This window comes from Myotis myotis, unplaced genomic scaffold (assembly GCF_014108235.1).
Source record: "Myotis myotis isolate mMyoMyo1 unplaced genomic scaffold, mMyoMyo1.p scaffold_m19_p_10, whole genome shotgun sequence".
Lineage (NCBI taxonomy): Eukaryota > Metazoa > Chordata > Mammalia > Chiroptera > Vespertilionidae > Myotis > Myotis myotis.
In genome coordinates this window covers 598,967-614,475 of record NW_023416314.1, presented here as the reverse complement: position 1 = coordinate 614,475, position 15,509 = coordinate 598,967, and the positions used below count along the sequence as shown (strand labels likewise).

At 62.4% G+C, this 15,509-nt stretch overlaps 1 protein-coding gene across 7 annotated transcripts in view; it reads right to left on the bottom strand.

Annotated features, from left to right (window-relative positions):
- Nucleotides 1–420: 420 nt before the first annotated feature.
- BCL9L (BCL9 like) overlaps nt 421–15,509 on the bottom strand; it is a 29,987-nt gene continuing 14,898 nt past the window's right edge. For 2 of the 7 annotated variants that reach the window (XM_036324083.1, XM_036324084.1), the window contains exons 2-9: nt 12,997–13,095; nt 11,261–11,652; nt 10,489–10,608; nt 7,942–8,146; nt 7,182–7,266; nt 4,796–7,085; nt 4,124–4,402; nt 421–3,745 (exon numbers count right to left, since the gene is read on the bottom strand). In XM_036324083.1, the coding sequence (XP_036179976.1) occupies nt 2,655–3,745; nt 4,124–4,402; nt 4,796–7,085; nt 7,182–7,266; nt 7,942–8,146; nt 10,489–10,608; nt 11,261–11,652; nt 12,997–13,022 (4,488 nt within the window). In that variant the 5' untranslated portion in view covers nt 13,023–13,095 and the 3' untranslated portion in view covers nt 421–2,654. Of the gene's footprint in view, nt 3,746–4,123; nt 4,403–4,795; nt 7,086–7,181; nt 7,267–7,941; nt 8,147–8,317; nt 8,464–10,488; nt 10,609–11,260; nt 11,653–12,996; nt 13,096–15,509 lie in introns of all 7 variants that reach the window. The other 5 variants (XM_036324086.1, XM_036324087.1, XM_036324085.1 and 2 more) reach the window with 4 other exon arrangements.

Sequence of the window (15,509 nt, the reverse complement as noted above, 5' to 3'; positions counted from 1 at the left end):
GAAGTGCCTCAGCCAGGAGGGTCCCCCCACAGGAGGAAGGTCAGGACAACACGCAGACCTGAGCGGAAAGCCAGAGAGAAGCCTCTGGAGCCAACTCCCCAGCCCCGGGAGGCCAGGCCGGGCACAGGCCCCAGGCAGCGGCCCTGCCCGGAGGCTGCTCCTCTGAGGGAAGGGGAAGTGGCTCTCGCACTGCTTGCTCGCCACCGGCCCACCTGCCTCCCCTGCCCCCAGCCTGCGGTCCGACTGGAGTGGGAGAGCCAGGCCCCTGCTCCTGCCAGGGCACATCTGAGCTGCCCACTCCCACGCAGGCCAACCGGCCGCATTCCCGACGAGGCCCCCACGCGGGGACAGAGCTTTTGTCTCCCGGCATCCAACAGCAAGCTGGTCAGCGGAGCCAGACATGGAAGCAGAGGCAAGAGATCAGGTTTTGCATTTTCTTTTTAATAAAAAGGCACCTATAAAACAGGTCAATACAGTACAGGCAGCACAGAGACCCCCGGAACAAGCCTAAAAATTGTTTCAAAATAAAAACCCAAAGGATGTCTTCACATATTGTATTTATATATTTATATTTATATATATTTATATAATGGTACAAAATGGCTGGGGATGGCCTTGGATGGAGGAGGCTGGCCTGTGGAGTTCACCTGGAAAAGCTACTCTGACAGCAGGTGGGAAGAGGAGAATGTCAGGCCTTGCAGTCCGTCCCTCCCCTCTGGGCAGGCAACACTGAGTCAGTTTGAGAGTTTGGGGTGGGGGTTGGGGGCTCAGCGATACAGGCCCAGTGCAGGCAGCGCAGGCAGGGCGCCTGGCTGGAGGGTGGCAGTGGCTCCTGGACACACAAGCCTGAGGCCTGGGTCCTGGGAGGCAGGAGCCTGCAGCCAGCCGCGAGGAAGCGCTGGGTCCGGCTGACAGTGGACTGAGCACAGCACCAGACGGAGAAATGGGGGAGTCCCTGTGTGACAGCTGCCGAGGTGGGGCCAGGCCTTGGCAGAGGACACCTTGTCTAGACGTGGCCCTGGAGGCCGGGGAGCGGCCTGCCCCACAGCAGGAAGGGAATTGAGAAAGTTTTACTCCTGGGTGTGTGTGTTTGGGGGGGGGGGGGGTGCACAGCACCCAGTGTGTATGGCTTCAGCTCGACTGAGGTGGGGGGAGCTCGGAGGGGGAGACAGTGACTGCGCCCGGGTGGGCACAGCCCGGGCCCTGGGCAGAGGGGCTTTGCCAGTGCATGGGCAGCAGGCAGACAGGCCAGCAGGACGCCCCGCTGCTCGCAGAGGCCGGGAGAGACAGGCTCGGCCACACCCTCCCTTCTTCGGTGATAGAATTAGGTGGCAGCCTCTGGAGATTGGGGGCCCTGGGGGTGACCTGGCCCAGAGCCATTGCCGCAGGCACAGGGCCCCTGGGCCCCCCACTGTTCCTCAGGCTCCACACAGCCCCTGCCTTTTCTCTCCCTCCCCTCAGCCTGGGGACCCAGGACTTCAAGGTCTGGCTAAGATGTAGCTAGGGGGACGTCAGCCATCCACAACCAGAAGCCAGGGGCGTGTCACTCACACACACTCGCACGCACGTCACACACACTCGCACGCACGCATGCACGCACGCGCTCCTGACTCACTCAGCAGCCTGCTGTTCCACAGGTCTCAGCCCTGCTGGGCTCACCAGGGAAAAGCCAGGTGGTCTGACCTCAGTTCAGGTGTGGACCATCTATCCGGTGTGGGGGGCTTTCTGTCAGGTGTGGGGGGCTTTCTGTCAGGTGTGGGGGGCTACGTCAGGTGTGCGGGGCTTTCTGTCAGGTGTGGGGGGCTATGTCAGGTGTGGGGGCTTTCTGTCAGGTGTGGGGGCTTTCTGTCAGGTGTGGGCCATCTGTCAGGTTTGGACATTCTATCAGGTGTGGGCTATGCATCAGGTGTGGGCTCTGTCATTTCCCCATTTGGGGGGACCAGAATGGCACCCTCTAGGGACCCAGAGATGCTGTGAGCAGTGGACAGGTGTGTCAGGCTGCAGGCCCTGGGGCAGTAATCTGAAAGAGGGGAAGAGCTTCTTTCATCCCTCTTTTGGGTGACTTCTATCAAAGCACAGGACTAAGGCGCACACAGTCCAGCACAAAGCGCAGCTCTCTATGCGCCAGCGGCAGCCCCGCCCACCTGGCCGGCCACCTGTGGGGGCGGGGGGGGGGGGGAGGCGGGTGAGGGGGTCAGCCACAGCAGCAGAGAGAGGAGATGAGGCAGGAAAAGAGAAGAACCAGGTGGGAGCAGAACCAGGAGCAGCAAGGCTGGAGCACTGGAGAGAGTGGTGGGAAGGGGGGATGGAGAAGGGAGATGTCACCTCCTCTTCCTCTCCCCTCTAAGGACTCCACACAGGACTCGGAACACAGAGCTAAATGAGGGGTGCAGAGACACAGGGGAAACAGGCTCCAAAGACTTGGGGGTGGGGTGGGATGGTCTGATGGCCACAATGGAACAACTCCCTACCCAGAGCCCTCCCACTGCCATCCCACTCAGCTGCCAGCACATCTGGTTGCCACAAATGCCATTCCCCACACAAGCCCCTCCCACCCTCCGACCCACCCTGGACCCCAGGTCACCCCAACACTGGAGGGAAGACACTTTTCAGGTGACACTATTTGCAGTGCTGCCCGGCCCCGGCAGAGAGTGCTAGAAGGGCAGGTTGGCCATGCCGCCCGGGCCGGGGAGGTAGCCCATCTGGCTGTCCAGAGACACACTGCGCTGCCGCAGAGGGTGGGACACCATGAGGTTCTGCTGGGGCGGGGGGCCCATGAGGGAGCCCTGCGGGGAGAGCATGTGGGGGGGCTGGCTGTAGACCTCGCCCCCCACGCCCCGCTGCTTCATCAGCATGAAATTCTGCTGGGTCATGAGGCCTTGCGGCGGGGACATGACCCCCTGGTGCAGACCGTGGGGCACCATGCCCTGCTGCGGGGGCATACCTGTCCTGCCCAGCAAGGACATCTGTCCGGGGTGGCACATGGGCATGTTGAGCCCCCGCTGGACACCCTGCTGGCCTGGGAGGTTGGGGGCCCGTGAGGGGGTTTGCTCCGCCATCATGTTCTGCAGGTTCATGAGATGCAGATTGGGGGGCTGGGCCTTGGGGGGCTGGTTCTCGCTCTTGGGGAAGTACTGGAGGGTGCTGCTTGGCTTCTCCGAGGGGATGATCCTGGACAAGTCGAACTCGGGGATCCCCGTCGGGGTGGGCCGGATCACCTCGCTCAGCTCGGGGTCGTTCAGGACGGATGCCACCCCTGGGAGCACACCCGGCGGGTACGCGTCGCCCATGCGCCCAGCCATGCCTTTGCCCATCAGGTGCTGCTGGGAGGGCATGGGGCCAGGTGGCTGGCCGGGCAGGTCCTCGGGGGGCAGGGGCATGCCCGAGGGGTAGTGCTGCTGTAGGCCCGGCCCCCCACCCCCACTGGGGATGGCACCGCCGCCATGGGGCTGCTGTAGCCGTGGGGGGAAGGGCATCATCTGGGAGGAGCTGGGCACAGGGCCACAGGGAGCATTCAGGGAGTCTGGGCCCCCTGGAGCCATCATCATTGAGTTCTGAGGAGGCCCCCCTGTCCCCTGAGCATTGGGGTGCAGTGGAATGTTGGAACCCAGAGGAGTGGGGGAGGGGAGCATGGCAGGCTGGGGCTCGTGGGACAGAGGCTGCTGGCCTGGCAGGGTCATGCCCATGGGGCTTTGGGCAGCAGCTGAGCTCAGGTGCATCGGGTTGGACTGGTTAGTGCTGATCCCTGTGGGGAAAGAGAAAAAGGGATGAGGAACTCCGGGTGCCAGCCGGTGCCAGCAGGGAGGACCTCACATCGGCCTGCCCCAGCTACAAGGAAAGGGGCGTGAGGCATGAAGGTGAGAAGCCGAGAGATCCAGGTCTGGACCAGGTTGCCACGGACACATCTCTGGGTGCTGGACAGACCCCTGAGTGGCCTGGGCTTAGTTTCCCCAAATGACTGTGCGAGTGGGAATGGCAGCCGGACATCGCCCCTACGCCAAGGGCCGTGGGGGAAGCACGTCACAGCCAGCACGCCCACAGGGGTGACTGCGCGCCATGCCCGCTCTCCTCGCCCCCAGGGCCCACATCAGCTCTCCCCCTGGGCCCTTTCCTAGCCCCGCACCTGGCCCGGAGCCCTGCGGTGGTGGCGGGGGCAGCAGGGGCCGGTCGGGTAGCAGCTCGTCGTCTGAGGTGGCGATGGTCTTGATGGCGTTGTGGTAGAGTGGCGTGGAGCTGGGCATGGCGTACTTGGACATCTGGGACATCATCAGCGACAGCGGGTTCTGGGATGGCGAGGGATCTGGGGAGGAAGTGAACGGCAGGCTGGGGTTCATGAGGCCGCCGGTGGGGTTGGCGGGAGGCGCGGAGGAGCTGCTCCGGGGACCGCTGGGCGGGAGGGCACCTACAGAAGCGGGAGACAGAGCAGGGTGACCGGGGGGGGGGGGGGGTGAACCTGGCTGTTCATACTGGGGGTGCAGGAGAGGTTAGCCCCATACCTCCACCAGGTCCTCCAGGCACACCTCCACCCGGGTGTCCACTACACACAAGCCCTCCCACTATTGTCACTACAGCCCACCCTTCTCCAAGCAGCTCCTACAGCCTTGGGGGCCCAGGCGGTGGGAGATCCCAAGTGTGACCCCTCAAAATGCCTAGAGATTAGCATGTGCTCCTGGGAAAGCCCAGCAGAGCCTCCCACCTCTATCCAGGGGCCTCCTCCATCACCTGCCCCGCACGAGCCCACCTGGAGATGCCCCGCGCCTGGGCCCAGTGCCCACACACCCGCATGCTGACTCACCCTGCTCCATACTGCCCAGGGTAGAGGATGAGTTCATGCTGAGAGGCGGCTGCTTGTTCGGGGGGACCCCAGGGCTGGGCATGGCTGTCTTGGGCGAGGCGACCCAGCCCGGAGAAGGCACCGCCATGGAGGGAGACTTGAGCCTGCTGGGAGAGCCCGTGGGCGAGCGGGCACTGAGCGAGGAGCCCAGGACCTGGGGCGACTTGAGAGGTCCCGGCGGGTTGGCAGAAGGCAAGGGCACCATCTGTGAGGGAGTCTGGGGTGACTTCAGGTTGGCAGTGGGCGAGGTGACCAGCGGGGAGTGCACCTGGCTAAGTGTGGGCGACTTCAGGTGCCCCATGCCCGGTGAGCCCATCTGGTTAATACTGATGGTGAGGTCTGAAGGGCGTCGGCCCAGCCCCCGGCTCGGGGCTGCGTGCACAGACCCCGGAGGGTTGGATGCAGGGGGCAGAGGCATGTGGCTGAGCCGAGTGGTCCCCACATTGCTCATGGGCATGGAGTTCTGGTCGGGGCTGAACATGTCCTGGGTGCTGCCCATGTCCGGTGGCAGGGCCTGGTAGGGCCCCTGGCCTCCGGAGAAGCCCTGCTGGCCCTGGCCGGGGAACTGCGAGGGCATTAGCATCTTCTGCGGGCCGCCCACTAGGCCGCTGCTGCTCTGAGCCCGCACGCGGGCCATGTCCTCGGGGCTGAGGCCCTGCGGACCCAGCATGTCCCCAGGGCCTCGCATCTTCTGCGCCATCAGCATCTGCTGCTGCGGGGTCATCTGCACATTCAGGTTCATGTTCATGTTCATGTTCACGTTCATGTTCATGTTGAGGTTGCCTGGCCCCAAGGGGGGGTCCACCTCCCTCAGCCCGGACTGCCCCATCGGGGGGCTCAGAAGGCCCCGGCCTCCGCCAAAGTCCATGCCCATGGGAGTGCCCGCCAGGCTCTCACCGCCCGCCATCTGCCCGGGGAACATGGCTGGGTCCATCTGCCGGTGCGCCTGCATCATCCGCTCCATCTCCACGCCCTGCCCCATGCCGCCGCCGCCGGCCATGCCCATGGGGCGCTGCATACCCAGGGACCGCTTCTCTAGCAGCTGGTGCCGCAGCAGCTCCTCACGAACCCGGGGGGTCATGAATCGCTCTGCGTCACTCTGCCCACCTGGGTAGGGCACGGGGTTCTGAGCAAAATTGCTGGGCCCCCCCATGGGGGGTAAGTCTTCGGTCCAGCCCATGCCCGGCCTCACAGGCCTCTGCATGGCATTCATAGGCACCTCCATGGGCATGCCCTGCATGCCCCCAAACCCAGGCACCCGTTGCATCTGGTTGCCTGGGAAACGGGGGCCGGGAAAGGGAGGTCCGCCCCGGAGCTGCATGGGATCTTGGACATCCATGGGCCCCCGCAGCTGGGCGCCCATCCCGGGCGGCCACTGGTCCCCAGGCTTGCTGTGGTAGGGAGGCGGCGGCCCCCTCACCATCACCGCGCCCATGCCCATCATGTCCTGCAGCGGGCGGCCCCCGTGGAGCCCGATCTGCTCCTCCTTCCGCCGCTTCTCCTCGTAGTACTCCTCCTGCAGCTTGCGCCAGGCCACCTGCTCGGGCGTCAGGCTGTCTTGGCCTAGCCTCTGCATCATCACGTTCATCTGCTGTCCCATGTCCCCGCCTGGGGGGTGCCCAGGCACCTCATGCTCCAGTGGGGGGCCCCCTAAGCTCTGTGTCTGCGAAATCATGGACTGCAAGGGCTCCTCGTACTTCTTCAGCCCGCCAGGAGGGGCAGTGGGGGGCTGCGGGGGCGCGGGAGGGGCTGGTGCTGGTGGTCCGACCTCACCTGCGCCTCCCGGGGTCCCCTTGAGGAAAGGCTCGGTCTCCCCACTGCGGAGCAGCAGCCGTTCAATATCCCGCAGAGTCTGCAGGGAGCGCTCCCGGTGCTCCAGCTGCTCCTTGGACAGCCCCTCCGAGCCCATCAGGCTGCGCTGCCCACTTCCTGGGGGGGCGGCCTCCCCAAGGAGGGCAGGGCCAGGGGCGCCGCTGGGGTCTCCTCCTGGAGGCAGCGGGTTGTTGTTGGTAGCAGCTGTAGGGGTGTTCGGGTGGGTACCCCCAGTCCCACCACCTGTGCTGGCAGCTCCCACTGAGTTGGGTGTCAGGTCCTGATTAGTGTCCTCAGGAGGCCCCTCAGAAGGCAGAGCAGGGGGGGCACTGCCAGGGGCTGGGGGCGGTGGTGGCAGTTGAGGTGGCTGGGACTGTGGGGTGCCTGCAGACGGTGTGCTCAGGGGGAGTGGCTCTGGGGTGGAGAGCGCTTTGGGGGCCTGCAAGAGGACAGAGGCAGAGTGTGAGACAGGGCAGGGCGCACCGGCCCAGGTGGCTGCTAGTGGAGGCCCCAGGCCAGCCAGCACTACACCCACCTGGTCAAGCTTGGCCCGGGGCACGTTCTGCTGGTGGTAGGCCAGGATGGAGTCGGCCCGGCCCTGCAGCACAGCCTCCGCAGCCCTGCACGGGGTTCGACACAACAGCTCAGAGAGGAGGCAGGAGGGCCCCTCACCTTCACCACCCCAACCCAACTGGGCCCAACCCAACCCGACCCAACCAACCCGACCCAACCCACCCCAACCAACCTGACCCAACCCAACTTAACCCAACCCAACCAACCCAACCTAACCCAACCCAACCAACCCAACCCGACCCGACCCAACCGACCCAACCCGACCCGACCCAACCAACCCAACCTGACCCAACCCAACCTAACCCAACCCAACCAACCCAACCCGACCCGACCCAACCAACCCAACCCGACCCAACCCAACCTAACCCAACCCAACCAACCCAACCCGACCCAACCAACCCTACACAACCAACCCAACCCAACCCAACCCAATCAACCCAACCAACCCAACCAAACCCAATCAACCCGACCCAACCCAACCAACCCAACCGGACTCAACCCAACCAACTCGACCCAACCAACCCTACACAACCAACCCAACCCAACCCAATCAACCCAACCAACCCAACCAACCCAACCCGACCTAACCATCCAACCCAACCAACTCAAGCCAATCCAACCAACCCAACCCTAACCAACCCTGGCCCCACAGACACTCCCACGAGACCCCAGGCTCCAGGTTGCTAGGTAAAGAGAGCCAGTGCAGTCTGTGAGGCACTTACGTGTTGGCCAGGTGGGTGGTGAAGACATACACGAATTGTGAGGGAGGCTTTCCGGGGACACCACTGCCCCCGGAGGCATCTGGCCGCAGGGCTGCTGGGGGCCCATGCGGGGGGCCTGGGGCACTGCCCTCACTGAGGGGAAGCTGGGGGGTCTGGCCGGGACCCAGCTGTGGGGCCGCCATGGCAGGGTCTCCTACATTACAATCTGCAGGGAAGGGAAGGAAAGAGGGTCAGCAGTCCAGATTTAGAAAGGAGAACTAGCTGGCACCCCCATCGCCCAGAGGCGCCAAGGGAAAGGTGCACTGTGGAAGGTGGTGCCCACGGGGCCCTTTGCTGCCACATTCTGGTGGTTTCCCAGCTTGCTTTCCACACGTACTTGCCCTAGACCAGTCTTTGACCAGGATGGCAATCGTGGGGACCATGTGGATGAGAAGAAAGGGAAAGGTTTGCCACCCCGAATGCGACGCCCACAGAGTCTGCGAAACCTGCTCTTAGCCCTGCTCCATCCTCATGCCCTGGTCTCTGCGAGGGGAGAAGGCAAAAAGGGTGCACCAACTGAGGATTCAGACAATGAGTGATTTTTCACCACTAACTAGCCCTACCGCTAACTAGCTGGCTGTGTAACCTTATGAACAAGACACTTAGTCTCTCTCAGCCTCAATTCTCCTGTCCTGCATAAGGGGTAGTCAAAGAAATCTATTTTTTGTAACAAGTTCAAAAGCAAGTCACTAGCTAAAAAACCACTGGGGCCTAGTTAGTATAGCTCAGCAGTGGAGTGTCGGAATTGAACCATGCACCAAGAGGTCACTGGTTCATTCCCAGTCTGGGCACATGCCCAGGTTGTGGGCTCAATCCCAAGTAGGGGATGTGCAGGAGGCAGCCGATCAGTGATTCTCTCTCGCTACTGATGTTTCTATCTCTCTCTCCCTCTCCCTTCCTCTCTGAAAAGCTAACATCGTTCTAAGTGTGTTATATGTACCAACTCACCACATATCAACCCTATGAGGTAAATATTTTTATAGGTGAATAAACCGAGGCCCTTTCCCCAATTTATACAAATAATTAGTGAAAACCTGGTCTATAAACCAAGGTGGTCTGAATGAAGAGTCTGTGCTATTCACTCTGCACTATACTGCCCCACCATTAAGAACTCTTTGAGAGTCTGGCTGGCATGGCTCAGTGGCTGAGCATTGACCCAGAAACCAAGAGATCACAGTTCGATTCCCAGTCAGGGCACATGCCAGAGAGGAGCGTGCAGAAGACAGCCAATTGATGATGTTTCTCTCATCGATGTTTTTATATCTCTATCCCTCTTCCCTTCCTCTCTCTCTCTAAAAAAAAATCAATAAAGACGTATTTAGCCCTGGCTGGTTTGGCTCAGTGGATAGAGCATTGGCCTGAGGACTGAAGGTCCCAGGTCGTGTCCGGTCAAGGGCATGTAGGGGGTGTGCAGGAGGCAAGCTGATCAATGTTTTTCTCTCATCGATGTTTCTCTCTATCCCTCTCTCTCCCTTCTTCTCTGTAAAAAAATCAATAAAATAGATTTTAAAAATAAATGTAAAAAAAACATTTAAAACAAAAAGAACTCTTTGAGAATCGGCAGGCAATACAACTAAAATAGTACTAATGGTTGCCTTGGAACTGAGTATGAGGTGTTAGCAACATCTTCTCTGTATTTCCCAGTGTCTCCCCGCATTTTTACAATGGTGCAGGCTAGCATCATAAAAGTCAATGTGACAGCCCAACCAGCGTGGCTCAGTGGTTGAGTGTTGACCTATGAACCAGGAGGTCATGGTTCGATTACCAGTCAGGGCACACGCCCAGGTTGCCGGAAGCAGCCAATCAATGATTCTCTCTCATCACTGATGTTTCTATCTCTCTCTCCCTTTCCCTTCCTCTCTGAAATCAATTTTTAAAAATTACTTTTTTAAAAGTGAATAAGATAGAGGAGGGATATCTGTCCTTAGAGGCAGTGACCACCCTCATCTATCAGGGAAGGATTCAGCCAGGGGCTCATGAACCGAGAATAAGAGGAGTGGGCACCCACCCACACTTTGTCCTGGTGACGTACTCTGGGCACTTGCCAGGAGTCAGTTAAAGGTCAGGGAGGTGCGCCAGAGACACAGCCAGTGTTAGCTCACACCCGGGAACGGCACGGACATCAGAGCCAACTGTCCCACTCCAAGTGATGCTGGACTCTCGCTGTCCTCCCTCCACTGACCAGCAGGTGGCAGCACAGGCCAGCAATTCTTGGAGGTATAAGTGGAAGAGCCAGGAGGGGCCACCTGAGGTTCACCCCACCCTGCCTTGGTCCTTAGGGAAAGGGGGGCACTGAGCACCTGGGAGGCCGGGGCAGAGCTGTCACAGTGCAGGGAGCAACAGTATGGAGGTGGGATCAGAAGGAAGGAGCCTGGCTCCTGACCCTGGCTCCCTGTCTGCCCAGGCTCAGCACTCTGAAGCCCGAGGGGAGGGGAGGAAGGCTCCCTTAGGGCAGCCATCCCCCAAGGGCAGCGTGGGCCACAGCACCCTGGCGTGATGGGCACTCACTGTGGGTGGCCCCGATGGGCTTGTCGTCCTCCTCGCTGTCTGGTCCTGAGCACCATTCGTCTCCGCTGTACGGCTGCTTCCGCTCCAGCACACAGCGCCGCTTGCTGCGGGGCGCCACCTCTGCTGGGCAGGAGGGGCAGGCGGTCAGAGCGAGCGCCTCGGCCTGTCCTCCACCTCCAGGCCCATTCTCCCAGATACCCCCGGGCGATGCCCAGGCTGTGGTGGGCATTTCGCCAGCCCTTGGCCCCCACCACACCACCATTTGTTCCTGATTTCTCTCTACAGCCCCACGGCCTGCCTCCCCTCCCCCAACCAGCACCAAGCACAACTGGTTCTAATTAAGGCTGGGGCGGGGGAGGGGGAGGCCTCTGCTACTCTTCCAGGCTAGTGGCTGCAGCAGCTCCCACCAGCCCAGAGCCAGGAGGCTCCTGGGGGGTGTGGGCCTGCTCCTCCTCACGGAGCACCTTCCTCCTCCCCTGGAGGTTCTGGTGGGACAGCCGGAGAGGAAGAGACTGACTGGGAACCCCACCACTGGGTGGCCCCAGCACGGGTGGCACCTAAGGATGACAAATCTCCCCCCTGGCCACTCCCAATCCTGAGAAAACCACCGGTGGGTGGGTGTAACGGGGATAAGAGAAAGGTGTCCCCACATACATGCTGGAGAGAAGCAGGGGATGAGGACTGGGAAGGGGACAGAAAGATGGGCTCCGCACAAGTGTGGGCCATGGGCTGTCGAACATGCTGGACTCCTGGGGGTCAGAAAAGGGGGTACCTTTGGCCTCTGAGTCCAGGGAGGGCGTCCCAGCCTCACGCTGCTCTCCAGAGTCCACAGACACACTCCGCTCCCTCTTCACTTTGCCCTTGAGCGAGCTGAAAGGGGGCACCCCGGCCTGGGCCTGGGTGTTCTTCAGACTGGAGTTGCTGGGTGAAATCTGGTTGGCCTTGGCCCCATGGTTCCCCGCCCCCACACCCTTCGAGCCCAGGTTGCAGGTGGGTCCTTGGTTCACATTCTGATGCTGGGATTGGGCCCCACCATTCCCTGTCTTGCCATGATTGGTCAGCTTATTTTCTGGGTGCATTGGTTTGGATGGGGCAGGGGGGCAGTGGCCACGGGGGGACAGTGGTGGGCTCCCTGGAGCTTCTCTCCTCCTGGGGTGGGGCAACCTGGGAGAAGGCAAGAGAGACAGGAAAGGTTAATCGTGACAGGGGCTTAGCACGCCTGCCCCTCCTGCCTCACCTACTGGGAGGGGAGGGAGGGCTGAGTGGCATCTTAAGATGCCCAGCTTATTCCAACCTCCTTCCCCTGCTCCTCAGACAAGGGCTGATGCCATTCACCTTGGAGAGTGAAGATGGGGCACCCTCCACCCTCAGTCCCCACAATTCAAATGAAGACCAGAGCCTTTCCTGGCAGATCCACCCACAGCCCAACACCCCTCAGGCTGCAAGCCTCCAGGCACCACCACCCTCACACGCTAGCACCTGACCAACATTTAGCATCCTCTTTTCTAGGGTCTGCTGTCTGGATTCCTTCCAAAGTCCCAAACCTCAACTTCCACGTGTCCCAGTCCAACAGGGAGGGGCACAGGACCTGAGGGTCACCACTCATGCCCAGCCCTGGTCCCCGGGGAAGTGGGGGAAAGCACCACCGAGTGGTTGGTACCCACTGGTCCAGACAGCTCCCCAGAGCAGGAGGGGAAGCCTCCAGAGGCCTGGCGGGCAGGCGGGAGCAGGAAGAAAGGGGAAGGGGAGTGGTGTGTGGAGCAGACTGGAGTGCAGCTCACAGCCAAGGATTCCAAGGCTGTGGGCCCTTTAAGATCCAGCTGGCTCCCCCCACCACCTCCCCATCCCCGGAGACCTATTAATAGCCGCTGGAAAGATCACATCACTGGGAGAGGATATTTATCCCCCTCATTCCACACCAGCTCAGATTTATTTCAGCTCCGCTGTCCTGCAGCCGCCTGGCCTGTCTGCAGGCTCCTCCTGGGGAAGGGAGGAAGGCTGGCCACCCCCTCCCAGCAAGACTGGGGCCAGAGGGCACCAGGGGACCCACAGTGGGGTGGGAGGTAGGGGTTCCACTCAAACTGTTTCTCAGCAGAAAAGGCTGAAGGGACTACACAGCAGGCCTAGCTGGGTGCCATCCCCCTGCCCCCCGGGTCCAGGTGCTCAGGCTGGGCTCCTGGCTCAGGGCAGGCCTTCCCATTTGGGTCCCCCTTGAGCTGGGTGCCATCCCCTGCCCCCTGGGTCCAGGCGCTCAGGCTGGGCTCCTGGCTCAGGGCAGGCCTTCCCATTCGGACCCCCCTTGAGCTGGGTGCCATCCCCTGCCCCCTGGGTCCAGGCGCTCAGGCTGGGCTCCTGGCTCAGGGCAGGCCTTCCCATTCGGACCCCCCTTGAGCTGGGTGCCAGGGAGCCGGATCCCCAAGCCAGCACAGCTCAGCCCCATGGCTCCTGGGCCCCTCCCTTCCCCACACTCCACACACACACGTCCCACCCTCCATGACACCCACACACCTTGTCTTGTTAGCCAGGATCCTCATGGCTCCCACACACAGTGGGGCTACGGCCCCTGCGTGCCCAGGGCCCAGCAGGTACTCGGTACTGGAGCAGGGACTGCAGCAACAAGCCCCAAAGAGAAAACTTGTGACTTGGGGAGGGGGTGAGGAGGGGAGGGGCAGAGGGAGGACCCAGCAGCCCTAGACTAGGGACCTGGACAGGGTGATGGAGAGGAGCGACTGCTAGGCGGGGTCTGTCCTAGAGGCTAGTCCTAGCCTCCCGCCCGCACTGACCCGCAGGGAGCTGGCCTCTCTAGCACGGCCCGGCCAGGCGGAAAGCACTGGAGAGAGGGGGTGCGATGGTGCCCACGGGGGGCAGCCTGGCACCCTGGGGCCCTCTCTCTCCCAGCACACCCCGCACCCCGGGCAGGGTGCCCCTCGCGACCCACCCACTCCCCAGCGCAGCTTCCCTCCCAGGCGCCCCCGACGTGGGCAGCGGGGATGCGGGCTCTGCCGCGCTCAGCCCGGGGCCGGGCCCGAGCCCATCCCGGCAGGCCCGGGCGGGCAGCGAGGCTGGGGCCCGGCTGCAGCTGGCGCGGCTGGAGACCGGCGACGCGGCTCGGATTCCTCCCCAACCGCAAGAATGCAGCCCTCCCCGCGCCCACCCCACCCCCGCGCGGGGCAGAGGAGGCCGCAGAGCCAGCCAGCGAGCGACGGCGACGGCGCGGGAGCCGATCGCCGGGACGGCGGCGCCCTCGGCCCGGGCTGCACGGCCGCAGGGCCCCGGCTGAGCGCGGGCGCCGCGGGGCAGGGGCTGCGGGAGCAACGGCGGCCGAACTCTGACTCACTCCCAGCTCCCACGTGGACGGGAGACAAAGACACGCACGGAGCCCGGGAAGCGGAGGAGCGCCCACGCCTCCCCTCGCGGGGGTGCTGGAGGGCGCCGGGCGCACCCAGGGAGCCACCCAGCCGCCCCGGCCCTAGGGCTGCCGCAGGGCAGAGCGCGCGCCCTGCCGGCTCATTGCACAGATGGAAAGACTGAGGCCCGCCCCAGAGGAGCCCTAGCAGCGGTAGTCACAGAGAAACACACACAGGGCCATGGATACATCCCAACAAACACACCAGCAGAAGCCTCGCTCCGTCCCCCCCCCCCCCCCCCCCCGCCGATGCTGGGGAGGGAGTAGGGAGGGTCCTGGGCCTGCAGCCTAGACCAGGTGACAGACCAGACCCACCAGGCACTGGTGCCCAGTCCCGCTGCTCCCCACCCGGCGCTGCTCCCCACCCGGCGGCTGGAGGCTAGGCTAGGCTGGGACCAGGGACCAGGACCCCCCTGGGCCCCCGTGAGAGTCTAACGGTCCTAACTAAACCCCGGGCACATGAGTCTTCGGGCTCAGATCTGTCTCTGGGAAGGGAGGGGCCTCAGGAGAAGGTTTCAAAGTCCAGGGCCCTTCCCGGCACCAGCTCGGGTTGGAGCAGAGGTGGGTCTCAGGCTCCACCACCTCCTTTATCCTTTAGCCTCACTGCTTACCACCTACTGGGAGGTAGTTTGTTTATTTGTTTTTAATCCTCAGATTTTTCCACTGAGAGAGAGTGGAAGGGAAGAGAGAGAGAGAAACGTCCTGTGAGAGAGGCAGTGACTGGTTGCCTCCCCGACGGGGGAGGTACGTGCTTTTGACCAAGACTTGAACCTGAGACCCTTCAGTCGGACGGTGACATTCGCCATTGAGCCAAGCTGGCCAGGGCGAGGGTCGGGTTTAGTCATCCATTTCACCATGAGGACACTGAGGTCTAGGAAAAGGAAGGGACCAAGAAGTGGAAGTGCCAAGACCCCCGCCCATGGTGTCCCCAACACAGCAGTGCCCCTCTGCGGGGCCAGGACAGCGCGTGGAGCCTGTAACAGGCGGGCTGGCTTCCCACATGCCAGCCACTGGGCCAGGCCCCTTGGGGGCAGGGCCAGGGCCAGGCCCACCCCCCTCCTAGGTTTACAGCTGTGAATACTGGACCTGTACTCAGCTGCGGGGGGGGGGGGGGGGGGGGGGGGGGGGCTGTTAGGACATGGGCTTCTCCAGCGTCTCCCGCGGCCAAGGCTCTGAGCTCTCCTGCCACAGAGCAAGCTGAGTCAGGCAGGGATGAGTCAGGACTTTCCCATCGCACCCCCTCCCACTTTTATCCCCAGGAGTGGGCCCAGCTCCCAGAGGCCCGCCTCCTTACACAATCCCAGGAGAGTGCGGGAAGGCCTGGGGATGTTAGGCAGGAGGGCTGGGTCCTTCCTCTGGGTTCAGTTTTTTAAATTAAACTGATTGGGGTGACACTGGTTCAGAGGATCATGTAGGTGTCAGGTGTGGATTTCTACGTGACAAGACCGGTATATGGCCCACCACCCAACTCAAATCATCTTCTGTCACCATATATCATACCCCCTTTACTCTGACCACCACCCCATGAGTGAAGAGTCTCCCCCGGCCAGGCCGGGAGCCCCTGTGATGGTGAAAAGCAAGGGGTGGGGTTCTGGGAGCCCAGTGCCCTGGCTCC